General features: G+C 43.7%; 1 protein-coding gene across 1 annotated transcript in view; it reads left to right on the forward strand.

Moving 5' to 3' along the window:
• Positions 1–4,800: 4,800 nt before the first annotated feature.
• LOC143933113 (free fatty acid receptor 2-like) overlaps positions 4,801–17,406 on the forward strand; it is a 35,166-nt gene continuing 22,560 nt past the window's right edge. The window contains exon 1 of the mRNA XM_077456052.1: positions 4,801–5,100. Within this exon, the coding sequence (XP_077312178.1) occupies positions 5,051–5,100 (50 nt within the window). The 5' untranslated portion in view covers positions 4,801–5,050. The remainder of the gene's footprint in view (positions 5,101–17,406) is intronic.

The raw sequence follows: 17,406 nt of genomic DNA on the forward strand, positions 1-17,406 counted from the left end.
TAGAATTCACCTAATAATCACCTAATTAGTAAATAAAGTCCACCTGTGTGTAATTTAATCTCAGTATAAATACAGCTGCTCTTTGAAGCCCTCAGATGTTTGTTGTGCCGCGTAAATGCGATCAGACTATCCGGCAGACTTAGTCCGGCGGACAACCCGCCGGACTTTGCAGCGGAGGTCCGCCGGACTTTCCGAATGAGCGGGCCTGCCCACACATGACCGGACTTTTCCAGTGGACTAGGTCTGGTGGACAAGCCGCCGGACTATGGCGGGGGTCCGCCGGACTTTTGAAATTAACGGACTTGCCCACACATGGAGTAAAGTCCGTTCATTTTGAACGTGGCTCCAGGTAGACAGAACTAGCAAAGGAAGTAAATTTCGCCACCTCCATCGGCTAGATTGACACCTCATGAGCCCCGTCACCTGGTATGGATTTAAAGGGGAACCCCTACGCTGAAAAAACGGCGTGGGGGTTCCCCCAAGGTCCATACCAGACCCTTATCTGAGCATGCAGCCGGCCGGTAAGGAAAGGGGCTGGGGATGAGCGAGCACCCCCCCCCACCCCAAAGCACCTTGTCCCCATGTTGATGAGGACAAGGGCCTCTTCCCGACAACCCTGGTCGTTGGTTGTCGGGATCGGCGGGTGGGGGGCTTATCAGAATCTGGGAGCCCCCTTTAATAAGGGGGCCCCCAGATTCCGGCCCCCTACCCTATGTGAATGAGTATGGGGTACGATGTACCCCTACCCATTCACCTGCGGAAAAAAGTGTACATAAAAAAAACACAACACAGGTTTTTAAAATACTTTATTAGACAGCTCCGGGGGGGTCTTCTTCCGTCTTCGGGGGTCTTCTCGCCAGACTCTTCCGCTATCTTCTGCTTTTTTGCTAGCTCTTTTACTAGCAGAGGAGCCCGGCTTTCTCCTTCGTCGCCGCCGCCGTCCAAGGGTCTTCTTCCGACTTCGGGGTCTTGTCCCCCTCTTCGGTTCTTCTTGCCGGGCCTCCGCTTTCTTCTTCCAGCTCTTTTACTAGCGTTGGCCCGGTCTTTTGTCTTTGTCACCACCTTCTGCTTTTTCTTCTTCTTCCTGCTTCTTCTTCTTTCTTCTTCTCTTCTTCCGATGTTGACACGACGCTCTCTCTGGCCGTAATGTCAGGGACGCCTTGTGTGGTGACTTATATAGGGATAAGGTGCGGGGCCTTCCCCAAAGCACTCCCCATGTTGAGGGCACACTGCCTGGTGCGGCTCAGGAGGGGGGGGGGGGGCGCTCGCTCGTCCCCAACCCCTTTCCTGACCGGCCGGGCTGCGTGCTCGGATAAGGGTCTGGTATGGACTTTGGGGGGACCCCCACGCTGAGTCTAGTGGACAATTTTGACTCAAGACTTCTTTCTAAGTCTGCCGGACTTTTGGGAACAAAAAGTCAGCCGGAGCCCACACGCGGGCGGATTGTCCAGCGGACAGTCCACTGGATAATCCGATTGTGTATACGCGGCATTAGAGAACCTTAGTGAACAAGCAGCATCATGAAAGCCAAGGAACAGACCAGACAGGTCAGGGATAAAGTTGTGAAGATGTTTAAAGCAGAATTGGGTTATAAAAACTATCCCAAGCTTTGATCTAACAGGGCTCTGTTCAATGCATCATACGAAAATGGAAAGAGTATTGCCCCATACACACTATCAGTTTTTCTGCTGAGTTTTTCCATCAGGTTTACCAAAACCATGTAGTACAAGGGCCTGCCTGATTGCATACAATTGGAAACTCCTAAGGTTTGACCTCATATTATATGGTTTTGGTAAATCTGAAGGAAAAACTCAGCAGAAAAACTGATAGTGTGTATGGGGCTTATGGCACAACTGCAAACCTACCAAGACATGGCCGTTCACCTAAACTGATAGGCCGATCAAGGAGACCATTAATTAGAGAAGAGCCAAGAGGTCCATGGTAACTCTGGAGGAGCTGCAGAGATCCACAGCTCAGGGGGGAGAATCTGTCCACAGGACAACTATTAGTGATGCTCTCCACAAATCTGGGCTTTATGGAAGAGTGGCAAGAAGAAAGACATTGTTGAAAGAAAGCCATAAGAAGTCCTGTTTGTGAGAAGCCATGTGGGGGACACAGCAAACATGTGGAAGAAGGTGCTCTGGTCAGATGAGACCAAAATTTTACTTTTTGGCCTAAAAGCAAAATGCTATGTGTGGCGGAAAACTAACAATGTACATCACCCTGAACACACCATCCCCACTGTTAAATATGGTGGTGGCAGCATCATGTTGTGGGGATTATTTTCTTCAGCAGGGACAGGGAAGCTGGTCAGAGTTAATGGGAAGATGGATGGAGCCAAATACAGGACAATCTTAAAAGAAAACCTTTTACAGTCTGCAAAAGACTTGGAGGTTCACCCTAAATATACAGCCAGAGCTACAATGGAATGGTTTAGATCAAAGCATATTCAGGTGTTAGAATGGCCCAGTCAAAGTTCAGACCTAAATCCAATTGAGAATCTGTGGCAAAACTTGAAAATTGCTGTTCACAGACACTCTCCATCCAATCTGACAGAGCTTGAGCTATTTAGCAAAGAAGAATGGGCAAAAATGTCCCTCTCTAGATGTGCAAAGCTGGTAGAGACATCCCCAAAAAAAAGACTTTCAGCTGTAATTGCAGTGGAAGGAGGTTTTACAAAGTATTGACTCAGGGGAGCGCCATACAAATGCACCCCACACTTTTCACATATTTATTTGTAAAAAAATTTGGAAAACTATTTATAATTTTCCTTCCACTTCACACGTATGTGTCGCTTTGTGTTGGTCCATCACATAAAATCCCAATAAAATACAATTATGTTTTTAGTTGTAACATGACAAAATGTGGAAAATCTCAAGTGATATGAAAACTTTTTCAAGACACTGTACATCCCTTATCTTTTCTTTCCCTCTGTTCTTTACTCTGCTATAAACTAAACAATATGCCTTCCTTCTCTTCATTCCTCCCTTCTTTTTTTCTCCCTTTTTTCTTTCACATCTTCCTTTCTTCTTCTTTCCACTCCTCCCCTCTTTCCTTCCTTAATTCCTTGTTTTCCTTCCTTTAAATATATACCACTTATCTTTTCTATCTCTTTGTTGTTTATCCCATTGAAAATCGTTCTTTCTTTCTCCTTACATTCTTTCTATCTCTCTTCATTCTTTCCTTCCCTTTATATCATTCTTCCTTCATTCCCTGTTTCCTTCCTTCCTTCATTACATACTCTACATTCATCCCTTATCTTTTCTTTTCCTCTGTTCTTTACTCTGCTATAAACTAAACAATATGCCTTCCTTCTCTTCATCCCTCTTTTTTCTCCCCTCCTTCCTTCCCATCTTCTGTCCTTCAGAATACCTTCAGTCATCATATCTCTTTGTTTTTTTTATCCCATTGTAAATCTTTATTTCTCCCTCCAACTCCCTCTCTTTCTTTCTTTCTTTCTTTCTTTCTTTCTGTCTTCCTTTTTTTCTTTATCTCGCTCTCTCTCTCTCTCTTTCCTTCCTTCTCTCTCTCTCTCTCTTTCCTTCTTTCTTTCTTTCTTTCTTTCTTTCTTTCTTTCTTTCTTTCTCTCTCTTTCTTTCTTTCTTTCTTTCTCTCATAATCACTCCTTTCTCTCTCTCTCTTCCCTTCCTTCCTTCTTTCTCCCTCCACACACCTCTTTCTTTCTTTCTTTCTTTCTTTCTTTCTTTCTTTCCTTCTTTCTTTCTTTCTTTCCTTCTTTCTCTTTCCTTCTTTCTTTCTTTCCTTTCTTTCTTTCTTTCTTCTTTCTTTCTCTCTTTTTTTCTCTTTTCTTTCTTTCTTTCCTGCTCTTTCCTTTCCCCCTCTTTGTCCCTAACCCCCCCCTTCCTTCCTTCTTTCTTTCTCCCTCCACACACCTCTTTCTTTCTTTCTCCAACCCTTTCTTTCTTTCTTTCTTTCTTTCTTTCTTTCTTTCTTTCTTTCTTTCTCTCTCTCTCTCACTCTCTCTCTCTCTCTTTCTCTCTTTCTTTCTTTCTTTCTTTCTTTCTTTCTTTCTTTCTTTCTTTCTTTCTTTCTTTCTCTCTCTCTCTCTTTCTTTCTTTTTCTCTCTCTCTCTCTCTCTCTTTCTTTCTTTCTTTCTCTCTCTTTCCTTCTTTCTTTCTTTCTCTCATAATCCCTCTCTTTCTTTCTTTCTCCCGCCACCCCCTCTTTCTTTCTTTCTCTTTTCTTTCTTTCTCCACCCCCTCTCTTTCTTTCTTTTTTTCTTTCTCTCTCTCTATTTCCTTACTTCCTTCTTTCTTTCTCTCTGTGTCCCATAATTCCTTCTTTCGCTTTTCCTCCCATAATCCACCTCTCTTTCTTTTATTTTTCTTTCTTTCTCTTTCTTCATTCTTTCTCTCTTCCTCCATGATCCCCCTCTCTTTCTTTCTTACTCTTTTCTTTCTTTCTCCCTCCACCCCCTCTCTCTCTTTCGTTCTTTTTTTGTTTCTCCCTACTCCCTCTTTCTTTCTTTCTTTTTCTCTCTCTTTCTCTTTCCTTCCTTCGGTCTTTCTTTCTTTCTCTCTGTGCCCCATAATCCCCCTCTTTCTTTCTTTCTTTCTTTTTCTCTTTTTTTCTTTCTCTCTCTTTCCTTCCTTTCTTCCTTCCTCCTCCTTTCCTCCCATGACCCCCCTCTCTTTCTTTCTTTCTTTATTTCCTTGTATTACACCTCTACTACTCACACAGTCCCTTTGCCTCTTCTGTTTGGTAGAAATGTGACGTCAGACGATCTGCAAGTTTACTTAAGTCAGTGCAGGCAGGCAGCGGATCAGTAGGGAGAAGAGTTGTGAGCGTGTTGCTGCTGTGCTGATGACATGAAGCATCTCACTATGATCTGGGGGTGTTCATATCACACAGATAATCTGGTTCTGGATCTGGACGGCTCAGAGAAGACATCAGAAATGTGAAATCGGTGATTGTACCGGCTGCCATTGAACTCTCCTGTACTTGGACTATTCTGCAGACAGACTATCCTTTACCCGGACAGTACGACAACCCCAGCAATCCTAACTTATCACATTTTCCACCAAAAACAATGGATTTGACGACTGCGATGAGCGCAGAGTCCTCTGGAAGCTCAACCACGTACGTATGTGGATTTACCGACATGTCATCATTTCTGATGTGTGCCAAGTATTACTACTATTTAAACTGCATTTGATTTTTATCAGAAATTGGGAATTCCGTCGTGATGCTGATATGTGTCTGCCATACACTATACAATCTGATTGTCTAATGTACCATAGGTTCACCATACACATTACAAGCTAACCATACAATATTTGTACTATAAACTTTAGTATTACCAAAACTGTGTAATTTGAGGATTTACCTAATCTATCCAATCAATGTGCAGCCCATTAGGCAGACCCATATGCTACATAGTTGTTGGCAGATCTAAAGGAGATTGTACATAAAGATTGCAATGTTTGTGGTGAGCTTTAGATTTACCATCAGCTTTGTTTTGAAAGAAGCTGCCTAATTCATTACTATTTTACAGAGATTGTACAATCAGATTATATAGTGTATGGCCAGCTTTAGGCCATTTATTTTAGGGGGGATACATAAAGACTACAAAGGTGATGGAAGGTGCACAGAGGTGAAGAACATTCCATAAAGTGAAAAAAAGACGGACAGATGGATGGTAGCGGTGGAAGAACGGGGGGGGAGGGCAGACAGACAGATGAACAGATGGAGGGATGGATGGGCAGACTGATGAATAGATGGATGGGTGAATGGATGGAGGGAAGGATTGGTGAAGAGACAGACAGATGGATAGATGGACAGACAAATGGACCTATGCGCATGCGGATGGATGGGTGGGTGGAGGGACAGTTGGAAGGATGGATGGACAGGGACATACAGGTGAGTTGAAGGACAGGTGGATGGAGGGATGGACAAATAGACCAATGGGCAGATGGGTGGATGGATGGAGGGACAGACGGATGGATGGAGGGAGGGAGGGACAAGTGGACCAATGATCAGATGGATGGATGAGTGGATGGAGGGACGGATGAAGGGAGGGACAAATGGACCAATGAACAGATGGATGAGTGGATGGAGAGATGGATGGAAGGATAGATGGATGGAGGGGTGGATTGAGGGACAGACGGATGGAAGGATGGGTGGGTGGATGGACAAGTAGATGAATGAATGAGTGGATGGATGGACAAATACATAGATGGAGGGATGAGGGGATGAACAGATAGATGGATAGATCGATGGAGGGACGGACTGACAGATGGTTGGGAGAATGGAAGGACTGACAGAGGGATTGAAGGACGGGCGTATAGATGGACAGTTGGATAGATCAATGAAGGGACAGACTGACGGATGGATGATAATGTCAGTTGGATCTGGAGATGACCCCCCAGGTACATCATATATTTCATATATCTATTTACAGTGATTGACTTTAGTTATGTGCCAGTTGATAGGGTTGATTTACTAAAGAACTGTAGAATATTCACTTAGCAACATGAATAGTCAATCATAGGTAGGAGGAATTTAAGAAGCCAATGGTCATTAGGTGGCCTCTGATGACATTGTTGCCCCCTTCAGCTATTGGGTGGCCTCTGATGACATTATCACCCTCTTTGGCCATTGGGTGGCTTCTAATGACATTGTCGCTTCTTTCGGTCATTAGGTGGCCTCTGAAGACATCGTCGCTCTCTTTGCCAAACAGGGAACTTTTGATGACATTGTCATCCTCTTCAACCATTAGGTGGCCTCTGACGACATTGTTGCCCTTTTCAACCATTGGGTAGTCTCTGATGACATCATCACCCTTTTCAGCTATTGGGTGGCCTCTGATGACATTGTCAACCTCTTCAGCTATTGGGTGGCCTCTGATGACATTGTCACCCTCTTCAGCTATTGGGTGGCCTCTGATGACATTGTCACCATCTTCGGTCATTGGGTGGCCTCTGATGACATTGTCGCCCTCTTCAGCTATTGGGTGGGCTCTGATGACATTGTCACCCTCTTCGGCCATTAGGAGGCCTCTGATGACATTGTTGCCCTCTTCAACTGTTGGGTGGCCTCTGATGACATTGTCACCATCTTAGGGCATTGGGAGGCCTCTGATGACATTGTCGCCCTCTTCAGCTATTGGGTGGCCTCTGATGACATTGTCACCTTCTTCAGCTATTGGGTGGCCTCTGATGACATTGTCACCCTCTTCGGCCATTAGGAGGCCTCTGATGACATTGTTGCCCTCTTCATCTGTTGGGTGGCCTCTGATGACATTTTCACCCTTTCTGGCCATTGTGTGGCTTCTAATGACATTGTCGCTTCTTTCGGTCATTAGGTGGCCTCTGAAGACATCGTCTCTCTCTTTGGCCATCAGGGAGCCTTTGATGACATTGTCATCCTCTTCAGCCATTGGGTGGCCTCTGAGGACATTGTCGCCCTTTTCAACCATTGGGTAGCCTCTGATGACATCATCACCCTCTTCAGCTATTGGGTGGCCTCTGATGAAATCATCACCCTCTTCAGCTATTGGGTGGCCTCTGATGACATTGTCACCCTCTTCGGTCATTAGGAGGCCCCTGGTGACAGTTACCCTCTTAAGCCATTGGATGGCCCCTGGTGACATCATCATCCTTTTCGGCCATTGAGTCACATCTGATGACATTGCCCCCCGGCATCCAGCTTCACTCCTGTGAAGGAGTTGGTTGAACCCCCAAAACAGTTTTTTTTTGCTGCCTGTGTCCTATTGTGGAGATTTCCTTTCACTTCCAGTTTGGAAGATTCAATAGGAAGTGAGAGAAAATCTACAAATTAAGGTAAGTTCCCTTTAGACAGCCGTCAATGGAATAGATGTCCCAATTGGAAGCCCCCCCCCCCCCTCTTGCTCTGGTGATAACTGTAAAATTCTGCCTTCTCATCCCTTTCTGTTTTGGTGATAGCGGCCACCAGAAGGTATATCTACCCAGTGGGTACACTTCTCACTGTCCTAACCCTTTCCAACGCTATTCATTCTGTGAGATGACATGTACATTTGCTCTGTGCCAACGGGGGCAAGGGTGAATGTTATTAGGCCTTTTTCTCTCTAGCTTGAATGTTCTTTATCAAATGAATAATAAATAAATAAATACTGCATCATGGCCACTAGATTGAGCTGGCGATCATAGAAAAAGTACAATATGTCGTCAAAAGTATTGGGACACCTGCCTGTTGGCCCACCCTTTGCAGCTATAACAGCTTCAACTCTTCTGGGAAGGCTGTCCACAAGGTTTGTGTCTATGGGAATGTTTGATCATTCTTCCAGAAGTGCATTTGTGAGGTCAGGCACCGATGTTGGACGAGAAGGTCTGGCTCACAGTCTCCACTCCAATTCATCCCAATGGTGTTCTATGGGGTTGAGGTCAGGACTCTGTGCCAGTCAAGTTCCTCCTCCCCAAACTCGCTCATCCATGGCTTCATGGACCTTGCTTTGTGCACTGGTTGTCCTGACCTCCACCCGATAGAACACCTTTGAGATGAATTAGAGTGGAGACTGCGAGCCAGGCCTTCTTGTCCAACATCAGTGCCTGACCTCACAAATGCACTTCTGGAAGAATGGTCAAACATTCCCATAGACACACTCCTAAACCTTGTGGACAGCTTTCCCAGAAGAGTTGAAGCTTAGGAATTGCCTTGCGGTTCGCCCGGCGGTCGGTTCGCTGCGAATTTTGCATGTTCGCGATTTGGCAAACCGGTGGACTTCTAACGCTGTTTGTGCGGCAGACATATACGTTTAGATTGTGAAAGAACTTTGACCCATGATGACACATCAATCATGGGGTACAGGACAGCCAATTGAGACATTTCAGCACATGGACAATTGGACATTCCCTCTACCTTATAAATAGACCTGATCTGGCGGCCATTATTTTACATTCTGTCTTATGTCAGTGTAGGGAGAGGTTGCTGTGTGGAGCAGGGACAGACTGTAGTGACACAAATCACTAGCTATTAGGTCCACAAAAGTCCTTTTAAGGACCGGTATAGGTTAACAGTATATAGGGTTCTGGTGCACTGCTGCTGACTGCTGTGCTGCTGATTGCTGAGTGCACTGCTGACCGATTCTGCAGCTGTCTTTTGTCAGTGTAGGGACAGGAAGCTGTGTGGAGCAGGGACAGTCAGTTTATTCACTAGCTATTACTATTAAGTCCACAAAGGTCCTTTTAAGGACTGGTATAGGTGTACAGTATATAGGGTTCTACACGTATAATATACTTTCTTTTCTGGTGTGGTGTCAGTGTTCTCTTTCACGTTGCTGGTGTCAGTGTTCTCTATCACGGTGCTGGTGTCAGTGCTCTCTATCACGGTGCTGGTGTGGTCTCAGTGCTCTTTATCATGGTGCTGGTGTCAGTGCTCTCTATCTCGGTGCTGGTGTCAGTGTTCTCTATCTTGGTGCTGGTGTCAGTGCCCTCTATCACGGTGCTGGTGTCAGTGCCCTCTATCACGGTGCTGGTGTCAGTGCCCTCTATCACGGTGCTGGTGTCAGTGCTCAGTCTCTATCACAGTGCTGGTTTCAGACAGTGAGGGAGATAGCAGCGGAGAAGCCAATCAGCAGGCAGTGCCAGCACCATGGCTGAGGATCACCTCTGGACTGGCACCTCTGGACCACCGCAGTGGAGCCCTGCATAGGTGGGGGTAAGGGCCAGGCAGAGAGAGGGGCTCAAGCACAGGTTGGCACACTGGGACTCTGGCACAGGACTGCGCTGCCCTGACTGTGGCACTGATCATCTCCTGCACCCCCTTCATAGCCTTCCCTGACCCTGCCTCTCCTCCATGGCCTTCATGCGCTCCTGAGTCCTGAATTGTCAAAATTTCACAGATAAAAAAAGAATGCTTGTAGTTGTCGATCCCAGATTCACCTCATACATGTGTTATGTCAGTGGCCATGTGGTGGGACTATGTGTGCACAGCTAGTAAGTATTTTGTGGCTGAAAATATGACCTGTAGGTTTTTAAGGTTCACCTGCCATTAAAGTCAATGGGGTCCACCACAAACTTTGCGGTTTGCAAACTTTTGGCCGCGTTCGCGGTTCGCGAAATGTCCCGTCAGGTCGTTCGTCCATCACTATTGAAGCTGTTATAGCTGCAAAGGGTGGGCCAACTTAATATTGAACCCTACGGACTAAGCCCGTCCGACCCAATTTTCTACTGTCCGAATCTCCGTCCGACCCAATTTTTCCAACATGTTGGAAATATTTCCCGACCAACTGGGCCGGACGGACCTAATCTGATGTGTAGAGCATTTTCATCGGACCAAGTGCCACGCATGCTCAGATCTAATTCCTACATCAAAGCTATTGGCTACTAGCCTGAATGTAGTCCCATCGTAACGAAATTACGTCATCACGTTCTGAAAGATCGGATTTTTCGCCAACTTGGCCCGACCGTGTGTATGCAACAGTTTCGGACAAGATCCGACGGGCAAAATCCGACGGATTTGGTTGGCAAAATCTCCGACCGTGTGTACAGGGGCTTAGACTGGGATGACATTAAAGTTCATGTGTCTGTAAAGGCAGGCATCTCAATATATACACATATATATATGTGTGTATGTATGTATGTATATACAGTGCCTTGCGAAAGTATTCGGCCCCCTTGAACTTTTCAACCTTTTGCCACATTTCTGGCTTCAAACAAAGATATAAAATTTTAATTTTTTTTGAAGAATCACCAACAAGTGGGACACAATTGTGAAGTGGAACGAAATCTATTGGACATTTTAAATTTTTTTAGCAAATAAAAAACTGAAAATTGGGGCGTGCAAAATTATTCGGCCCCTTTATTTTCAGTGCAGTAAACTCACTCCAGAAGTTCAGCAAGGATCTCTGAATGATCCAATGTTGTCCTAAATGACTGATGGTGATAAATAGAATCCACCTGTGTGTAATCAAGTCTCTGTATATATGCACCTGCTCTGTGATAGTCTCAGGGTTCTGTTGAAAGCGCAGAGAGCATCATGAAGACCAAGGAACACACCAGGCAGGTCCGTAATACTGTTGTGGATAAGTTTAAAGCCGGATTTGGATACAAAAAGATTTCCCAAGCTTTAAACATCCCAAGGAGCACTGTGCAAGCGATCATTTTGAAATGGAAGGAGTATCAGACCACTGCAAATCTACCAAGACCTGGCCGTCCCTCTAAACTTTCAGCTCAGACAAGGAGAAGACTGATCAGAGATGCAGCCAAGAGGCCCATGATCACTCTGGATGAACTGCAGAGAACTACAGCTGAGGTGGGAGAGTCTGTCCATAGGACAACAATCAGTCGTACACTGCACAAATCTGGCCTTTATGGAAGAATGGCAAGAAGAAAGCCATTTCTCAAAGATATCTATAAAAAGTCTTGTCTAAAGTTTGCCACAAGCCACCTGGGAGACACACCAAACATGCAGGGCCGTCTTTAAGGCAGGGCAAAAGGGGCAGCTGCCCTGGGCCCTGTCATTGTTGTGGGGCCCAAAGCAGCTGTCTCATACTTGCCAACTATCCCAGTTTACATTCCTTTGTCCCTTGAAGTTTTAGCCCTGTGCTGCTACTAATGCTGCCCAGCTCTGCCCTATTGTGTACAGATTACTCACCTGCAGACCTGTGTTTACATGTAAATACTGGCATTCATATGTAAATAGCAGTGACATGCATATGTAAATAGCTGAGGCCAACTGCATTGATATGTAAATAAAGGCAGCATTCATAGGTATATCATGCCCCCCTGCAGTGAGGAGAAGATGTGCTGTAATCTATAGCAACCAGTGAGCAGTATTACTGTACAGCAATCTCTAGCAGCCAATCAACAAGCAGAAATGTGCTGTAACCTCTAGCAACTAATCACTGAGCCTTAAGGAGTGCTGTAACCTCTAGCAACCAGTCAGTAAGCAGTAATGATATGCTGTAACCTCTGACAACCAATCGCAATCGCTGCCTGATCTGATACAGTAAAGTGATTTTAAGTCTAGCTGCTATTTATTGTATGTCTCCGAGAAGGTAGAGAGCAAAATTGCATGGGGGGAGGGGGGCCCTAAGAAAATTTTTGCCCAGTGTCCAATCAATATTAAAGATGGCCCTGCAAACATGTGGAAGAAGGTGCTCTGGTCAGATGAAACCAAAATCCAACTTTTTGCCCACAATGCAAAACGATATGTTTGGCGTAAAAGCAACACAGCTCATCACCCTCAACACACCATCCCCACTGTCACACATGGTGGTGGCAGCATCATGGTTTGGGCCTGCTTTTCTTCAGCAGGGACAGGGAAGATGGTTAAAATTGAGGGGAAGATGGATGCAGCCAAATACAGGACCATTCTGGATGAAAACCTGTTGGAGTCTGCAAAAGACCTGAAACTGGGACGGAGATTTATCTTCCAACAAGACAATGATCCCAAACATACAGCAAAATCTACAAAGGAATGGTTCACAAATAAACGTATCCAGGTGTTAGAATGGCCAAATCAAAGTCCAGACCTGAATCCAATCGAGAATCTGTGGAAAGAGCTGAAAACTGCTGTTCACAAACGCTCTCCATCCAACCTCACTGAGCTCCAGCTGTTTTGCAAGGAAGAATGGGCAAGAATTTCAGTCTCTCGATGTGCAAAACTGATAGAGACATACCCCAAGCGACTTGCAGCTGTAATCGCAGCAAAAGGCGGCTCTACAAAGTATTAACACAAGGGGGGGCGAATAATTTTGCACGCCCCACTTTTCATTTTTTTATTAGTTAAAAAAGTTTCAAAAATCCAATAGATTGATTCCACTTCACAATTGTGTCCCACTTGTTGGTGATTCTTCACAAAAAATAAAATTTTTATATCTTTATGTTTGAAGCCTGAAATGTGGCAAAAGGTTGAAAAGTTCAAGGGGGCTGAATACTTTCGCAAGGCACTGTAAGTATATATATATATATATAGATAGATATTTCTCTTTCTGTCTTCCCCTTTCTTGTTTATTGTCTCTGTAACATCTCTTGAAGTTTATCAGTATTTTACATCACAGTTGAACTTCCCCTCACCCACCCTCCAGACCAAGTTTCCACACCTTGTCCCTTCTCTGACTTCTGCATTTAGTCTACCCTTAAAAGAAAAAAAAAATTGAAATTTTGCCCCCTTCCTAAATGAAAAAGTTCAGTTGTTCTCTTTGTGAAAGCAGTGGTCTCTCTGCAGAGGTCAGACACACCCCCTACTAAGTCAAACCTAGAGCTCTCCAATAAGCAAAGCTTCTGCTGCCTGCTGATTGGACAGCTTTAGTTGTGACTCACGGGGGGTTGGACCTCTGCAGAGAGACGGCCACACAGAGCATAGCGGTACATCTTTGCTGGCAGAGGACGGGCTTTTCTACTAAAAGGCATTGCAATTTTATGCTTCTTTGCATCTGAAACATATTTAGCTGATTTAAACTTAAAGGGGTTGGAACCCCTTCCATATATCCAGTGAAGTGACTGGACTCAGGTGATACATAGAGATGAAACAAATCATCCTACATAAGTTGTACCTGTTTATCTGTAGGTTTCTCTTCTATGTAGCTGTTCAGGGAGCTGAAGCTCCCAACTGTCCCTGTTTTCCAGGGACTGTCCCTGATTTGGAGCAATGTTCCTCATTCCACCTCATCTGTCCTTTATTTTGGTCTGATCTGTATAATTGTATATAAAATTCACTTTTTATCTACAATTTTATCAAAAAAATTCAAATTTATCAAAAAGTGTTTCCCAGAGCTAAACCTTTCACCCAAATTCTAAATTACTACACTTGTACATTTTAAAAGCCAATAGAAAAGGAATAGTAGTGTTAAAAAAGCCCTTGTGGATTTAATTAACTTTTTTTTTTTTGGGGGGGTTAATTCTCCTTTAAGGGGGCGTGTCCTATGCCTACATACGTTTGGTAGTAGGTGTCCCTCATTCCCATCTCAAAATGTTGAGAGGTGTGCAGAATGTATATACTTTGTCTGAGCTTTCAGAAAGCCGGAGGCGGAGATCTGAAAGCGGAACTTCCGTCATTTTTTTATCTTTCCATCTATTATATCTTCTGTCCTTGTTGTTGTTTTAACTTTGGATAATAAAACATTTTTTTTCTGCCAGTAAATACCTTACACAGCCCCCTTCCTGTTTCTTGTCTGGTCATTAGCCTAGGCTTATGACATCATGCACAGCTCTCTCTCACTCTTGCGAGAGTTTGCCAGGAAGGGAGGAGGGGGCGAGTCATAAGAGGGCCAATGAGAGCTGCAGAGCTGGGAGGTCTGTAAATCCAGGAAGTGAACAGGCAGCAGCTTCAGCTGCCCACAGTTAAAATGGATGTGGTCAGGCTCAGTAGAGGGAGATTTCTGCAGCATATTTGCCTAGCTCCCAACTGTCCCTGATTTGGAGGGTCTGTCCCTGATTTGGAGCAATGTCCCTCTGTCCCTCATTCCTCCCTCATTTTGGTCTGATCTATATAGTTGTATACAAAATTCACTTTTTATCTTTCAAAAAGTGTTTCCCAGCGCTAAAACTTTCATCCGATTTCTATATTGCTGCATTTGTACATTTTAAAAGCCAATATAAAGGAATAGAAGTGGTAAAAAAAATACTTGTGGGTTTAATTAACCTTTTTTTTTTTGGTTAATTCTCCTTTAAGTGGGTGTGACAGGGGGCGTGTCCTATGCCTACATATATTTGCTAGTAGGTGTCCCTCATTCCCATCTCAAAATGTTGGGAGGTCTGTATTTAGCAAGTACAGAATCACAGTATATAAAAAATAATATGCAAAGTGGTTGGAGGGAAGCTTCAGAGTGGCAAAGATGTTTTTATCACAAAAAAAAGTGTCGCTGTCCCGCAAAAAAAAGAAAACAATTGCAGATCGCCACCGTTACTAGTAAAAAAAGAAATGTATAAAAATTCCATAAATCTATCCCATAGTTTGTAATTGATATAACTTTTGTGCAAATCAATTAATATGTGCTTATTGCTATTTTTTTATTTTTTTACCAAAAATATAGAAGAATACATATCAGCCTAAATAAACTGAGGAAGAAATTAGTTTTTTTCTTTTTTATTTATTTTTTTTTGGGGGGGGGGGGTATTTATTATAGCAAAAATTTAAAAATATTGTTTTTTTTTTTTTTTTTTTTTAAATTGTCGCTCTTTTTTTGTTTGTAGCACAAAAAAGGAAAAAAAAAAAAAAACGCAGAGGTGATCAAATACCACTAAAGGAAAGCTCTATTTGTGGGGGAAAAAAAGGATGTCAATTATGGACGCCATAATGTCACAGTCATGATAAAAATCACAGATCGCCGCCATTTCTAATAAAAATTTGTAATAAAATAATAAAAAAAAAATAATAAAAATTCCATAAATCTATCCCATAGTTTGTAGACGCTATTACTTTTGCACAAACAAATCAATATGCGGTTATTGCGATTTTTTTTCTTTTTTTTTTACCAAAAATACAAGACTACATATCGGTCTAAATAACCTGAGGAAGAAATTCGTTTTTTTTTACATTTTTTTTTTGGGGGGGGGGGGGGGGTATTTTTTATAGCAAAAAGTAAAAAATATTGTTTTTTTTTTTTTTGTTTATTTTTTTAAATTGTCGCTCTTTTTTTGTTTATAGCACAAAAAAGAAAAAAAAAACGCAGAGGTGATCAAATGCCACCAAAAGAAAGCTCTATTTGTGGGGGGGAAAAAGGACATCAATTATGGACGCCATAATGTCGCAGTCAAGATAAAAATTGCAGATTGCCGCAATTACTAATAAAAAAAAAAAGAGTAATAAAAAAAAAAGAATAATAAAAATGCCATAAAACTATCCCCTATTTTGTAAACGCTATAAATTTTGTCTGGGTACAATGTCGCATGACTGCACAATTGTCAGTTAAAGCGACGCAGTGCCGTATAGCAAAAAAAATTAAGTTAAAGTTAAAAGTTAAAGAGGAACCTTTTAAAAAAAAATATTAAAAGCCAGCAGCTACAAATATTGCAGCTGCTGACTTTTAATAAATTGACACTTACCTGTCCCAGGGTCCAGCGATGTCAGCGCCAGATGGCGAGCGATCGTTCGTCTCTCTGCTGCCCCCACCGCCATCCTCTGTCAGGGAATCGGGAAGTGAGGCATTGCGGCTTCACTGCCCGGTTCCCTACTGCGCATGCGCGAGTCTCGCTGCGCATCTCTACTGGTCCCCGCTGTGTCCTGGGAACTGTGTGTTTCCCAGAACACAACGGGGGGGCGGGGCATCTGCGGCGGTCTTGTCCCGGAAGTGGGTGCAGATACCTGGATTATCCAGGTAACTGCACCCCCCTCCCCCCTGAAAGGTGCCAATTGTGGCACCGGAGGGGGGGAGGGATCAGATGAGCGGAACTTCCACTTCAGGGTGGAGGTCCGCTTTAAGTGGTTAATCCTGGGTCATCCTGTCCATTTGTCCTGTCTACTTTTATCATTAAAAAATGACCATCACTCGGTCACCAGAACGGGTGGGGGGATGGGAAATTGTCTAAGCCCCTGTACACACGGTCGGAGATTTTGACAACCAAATCCGTCGGATCTTGTCCGTTGGATTTTGCCCATCGGATTTTGTCCGTCGGATCTTGTCCGAAACTGTTGCATACACACGGTCGGACTAAGTTGTCGAAAAATCCGATTTTTCAGAACGTGATGACGTAATTTCGTTACGATGGGACTACGTTCAGGCTAGTAGCCAATAGCTTTGATGTAGGAATTTGATCTGAGTATGCGTGGCACTTGGTCCGATCAAAATTCTCTACACATGATCGGAGTATGTCCGATCGAACCAGTTGGTCGGAAAATATTTCCAACATGTTGGAAAATTGGGTCCGACGGATATTCCGACGGAATCAGTCCGATGCAGACCACACACAGTCGGATTATCCGACAACACGGTCCGATAGGACACATTCCGACGGATTCTCCGACCGTGTGTACAAGGGCTAATGGGGATTCCCTCACTTTGAAGGGATTTCCTCTGACTTCCTATTTTGGCTGTGGGACAGGAAGTGAAGTGAAAACTTGCTAATGGGACACAGATGGCAAAAAAAATAAAAATTAACAATCACAGGGGTTATAACCCTCCCTTACTCTGTCCAAAAAAAAAAAACTGCGTTGGTTCTACTTTAATTGAATAAAACAGGCTGAGACATTCTGATCACTTTCACTCTTTACATTGATCCTAACCCCTACAGAGCAGAGTAATATGGTCACTTACCTTCCCCAGCCCTAAGCTGGATAAACTCACCTTTTCTCACTCGTGCGTCAACCTTTTCAGCTGCTGGAAACATAAATAAAATTTTTCATTTTTCTTTTATGTGCATTGTGTGTTTAGTGTTTGGTGTTTAGTGTGTGTTTCATTTTTCTTTTATATGTATTGTGTGTTTAGTCGTTGTGTTTGCTACTGACCTCCATGTACAGTATAAG

Source organism: Lithobates pipiens, unplaced genomic scaffold (genome assembly GCF_037356315.1).
Source record: "Lithobates pipiens isolate NorthernLeopardFrog02 unplaced genomic scaffold, aLitPip1_a1.2 Scaffold_27, whole genome shotgun sequence".
Lineage (NCBI taxonomy): Eukaryota > Metazoa > Chordata > Amphibia > Anura > Ranidae > Lithobates > Lithobates pipiens.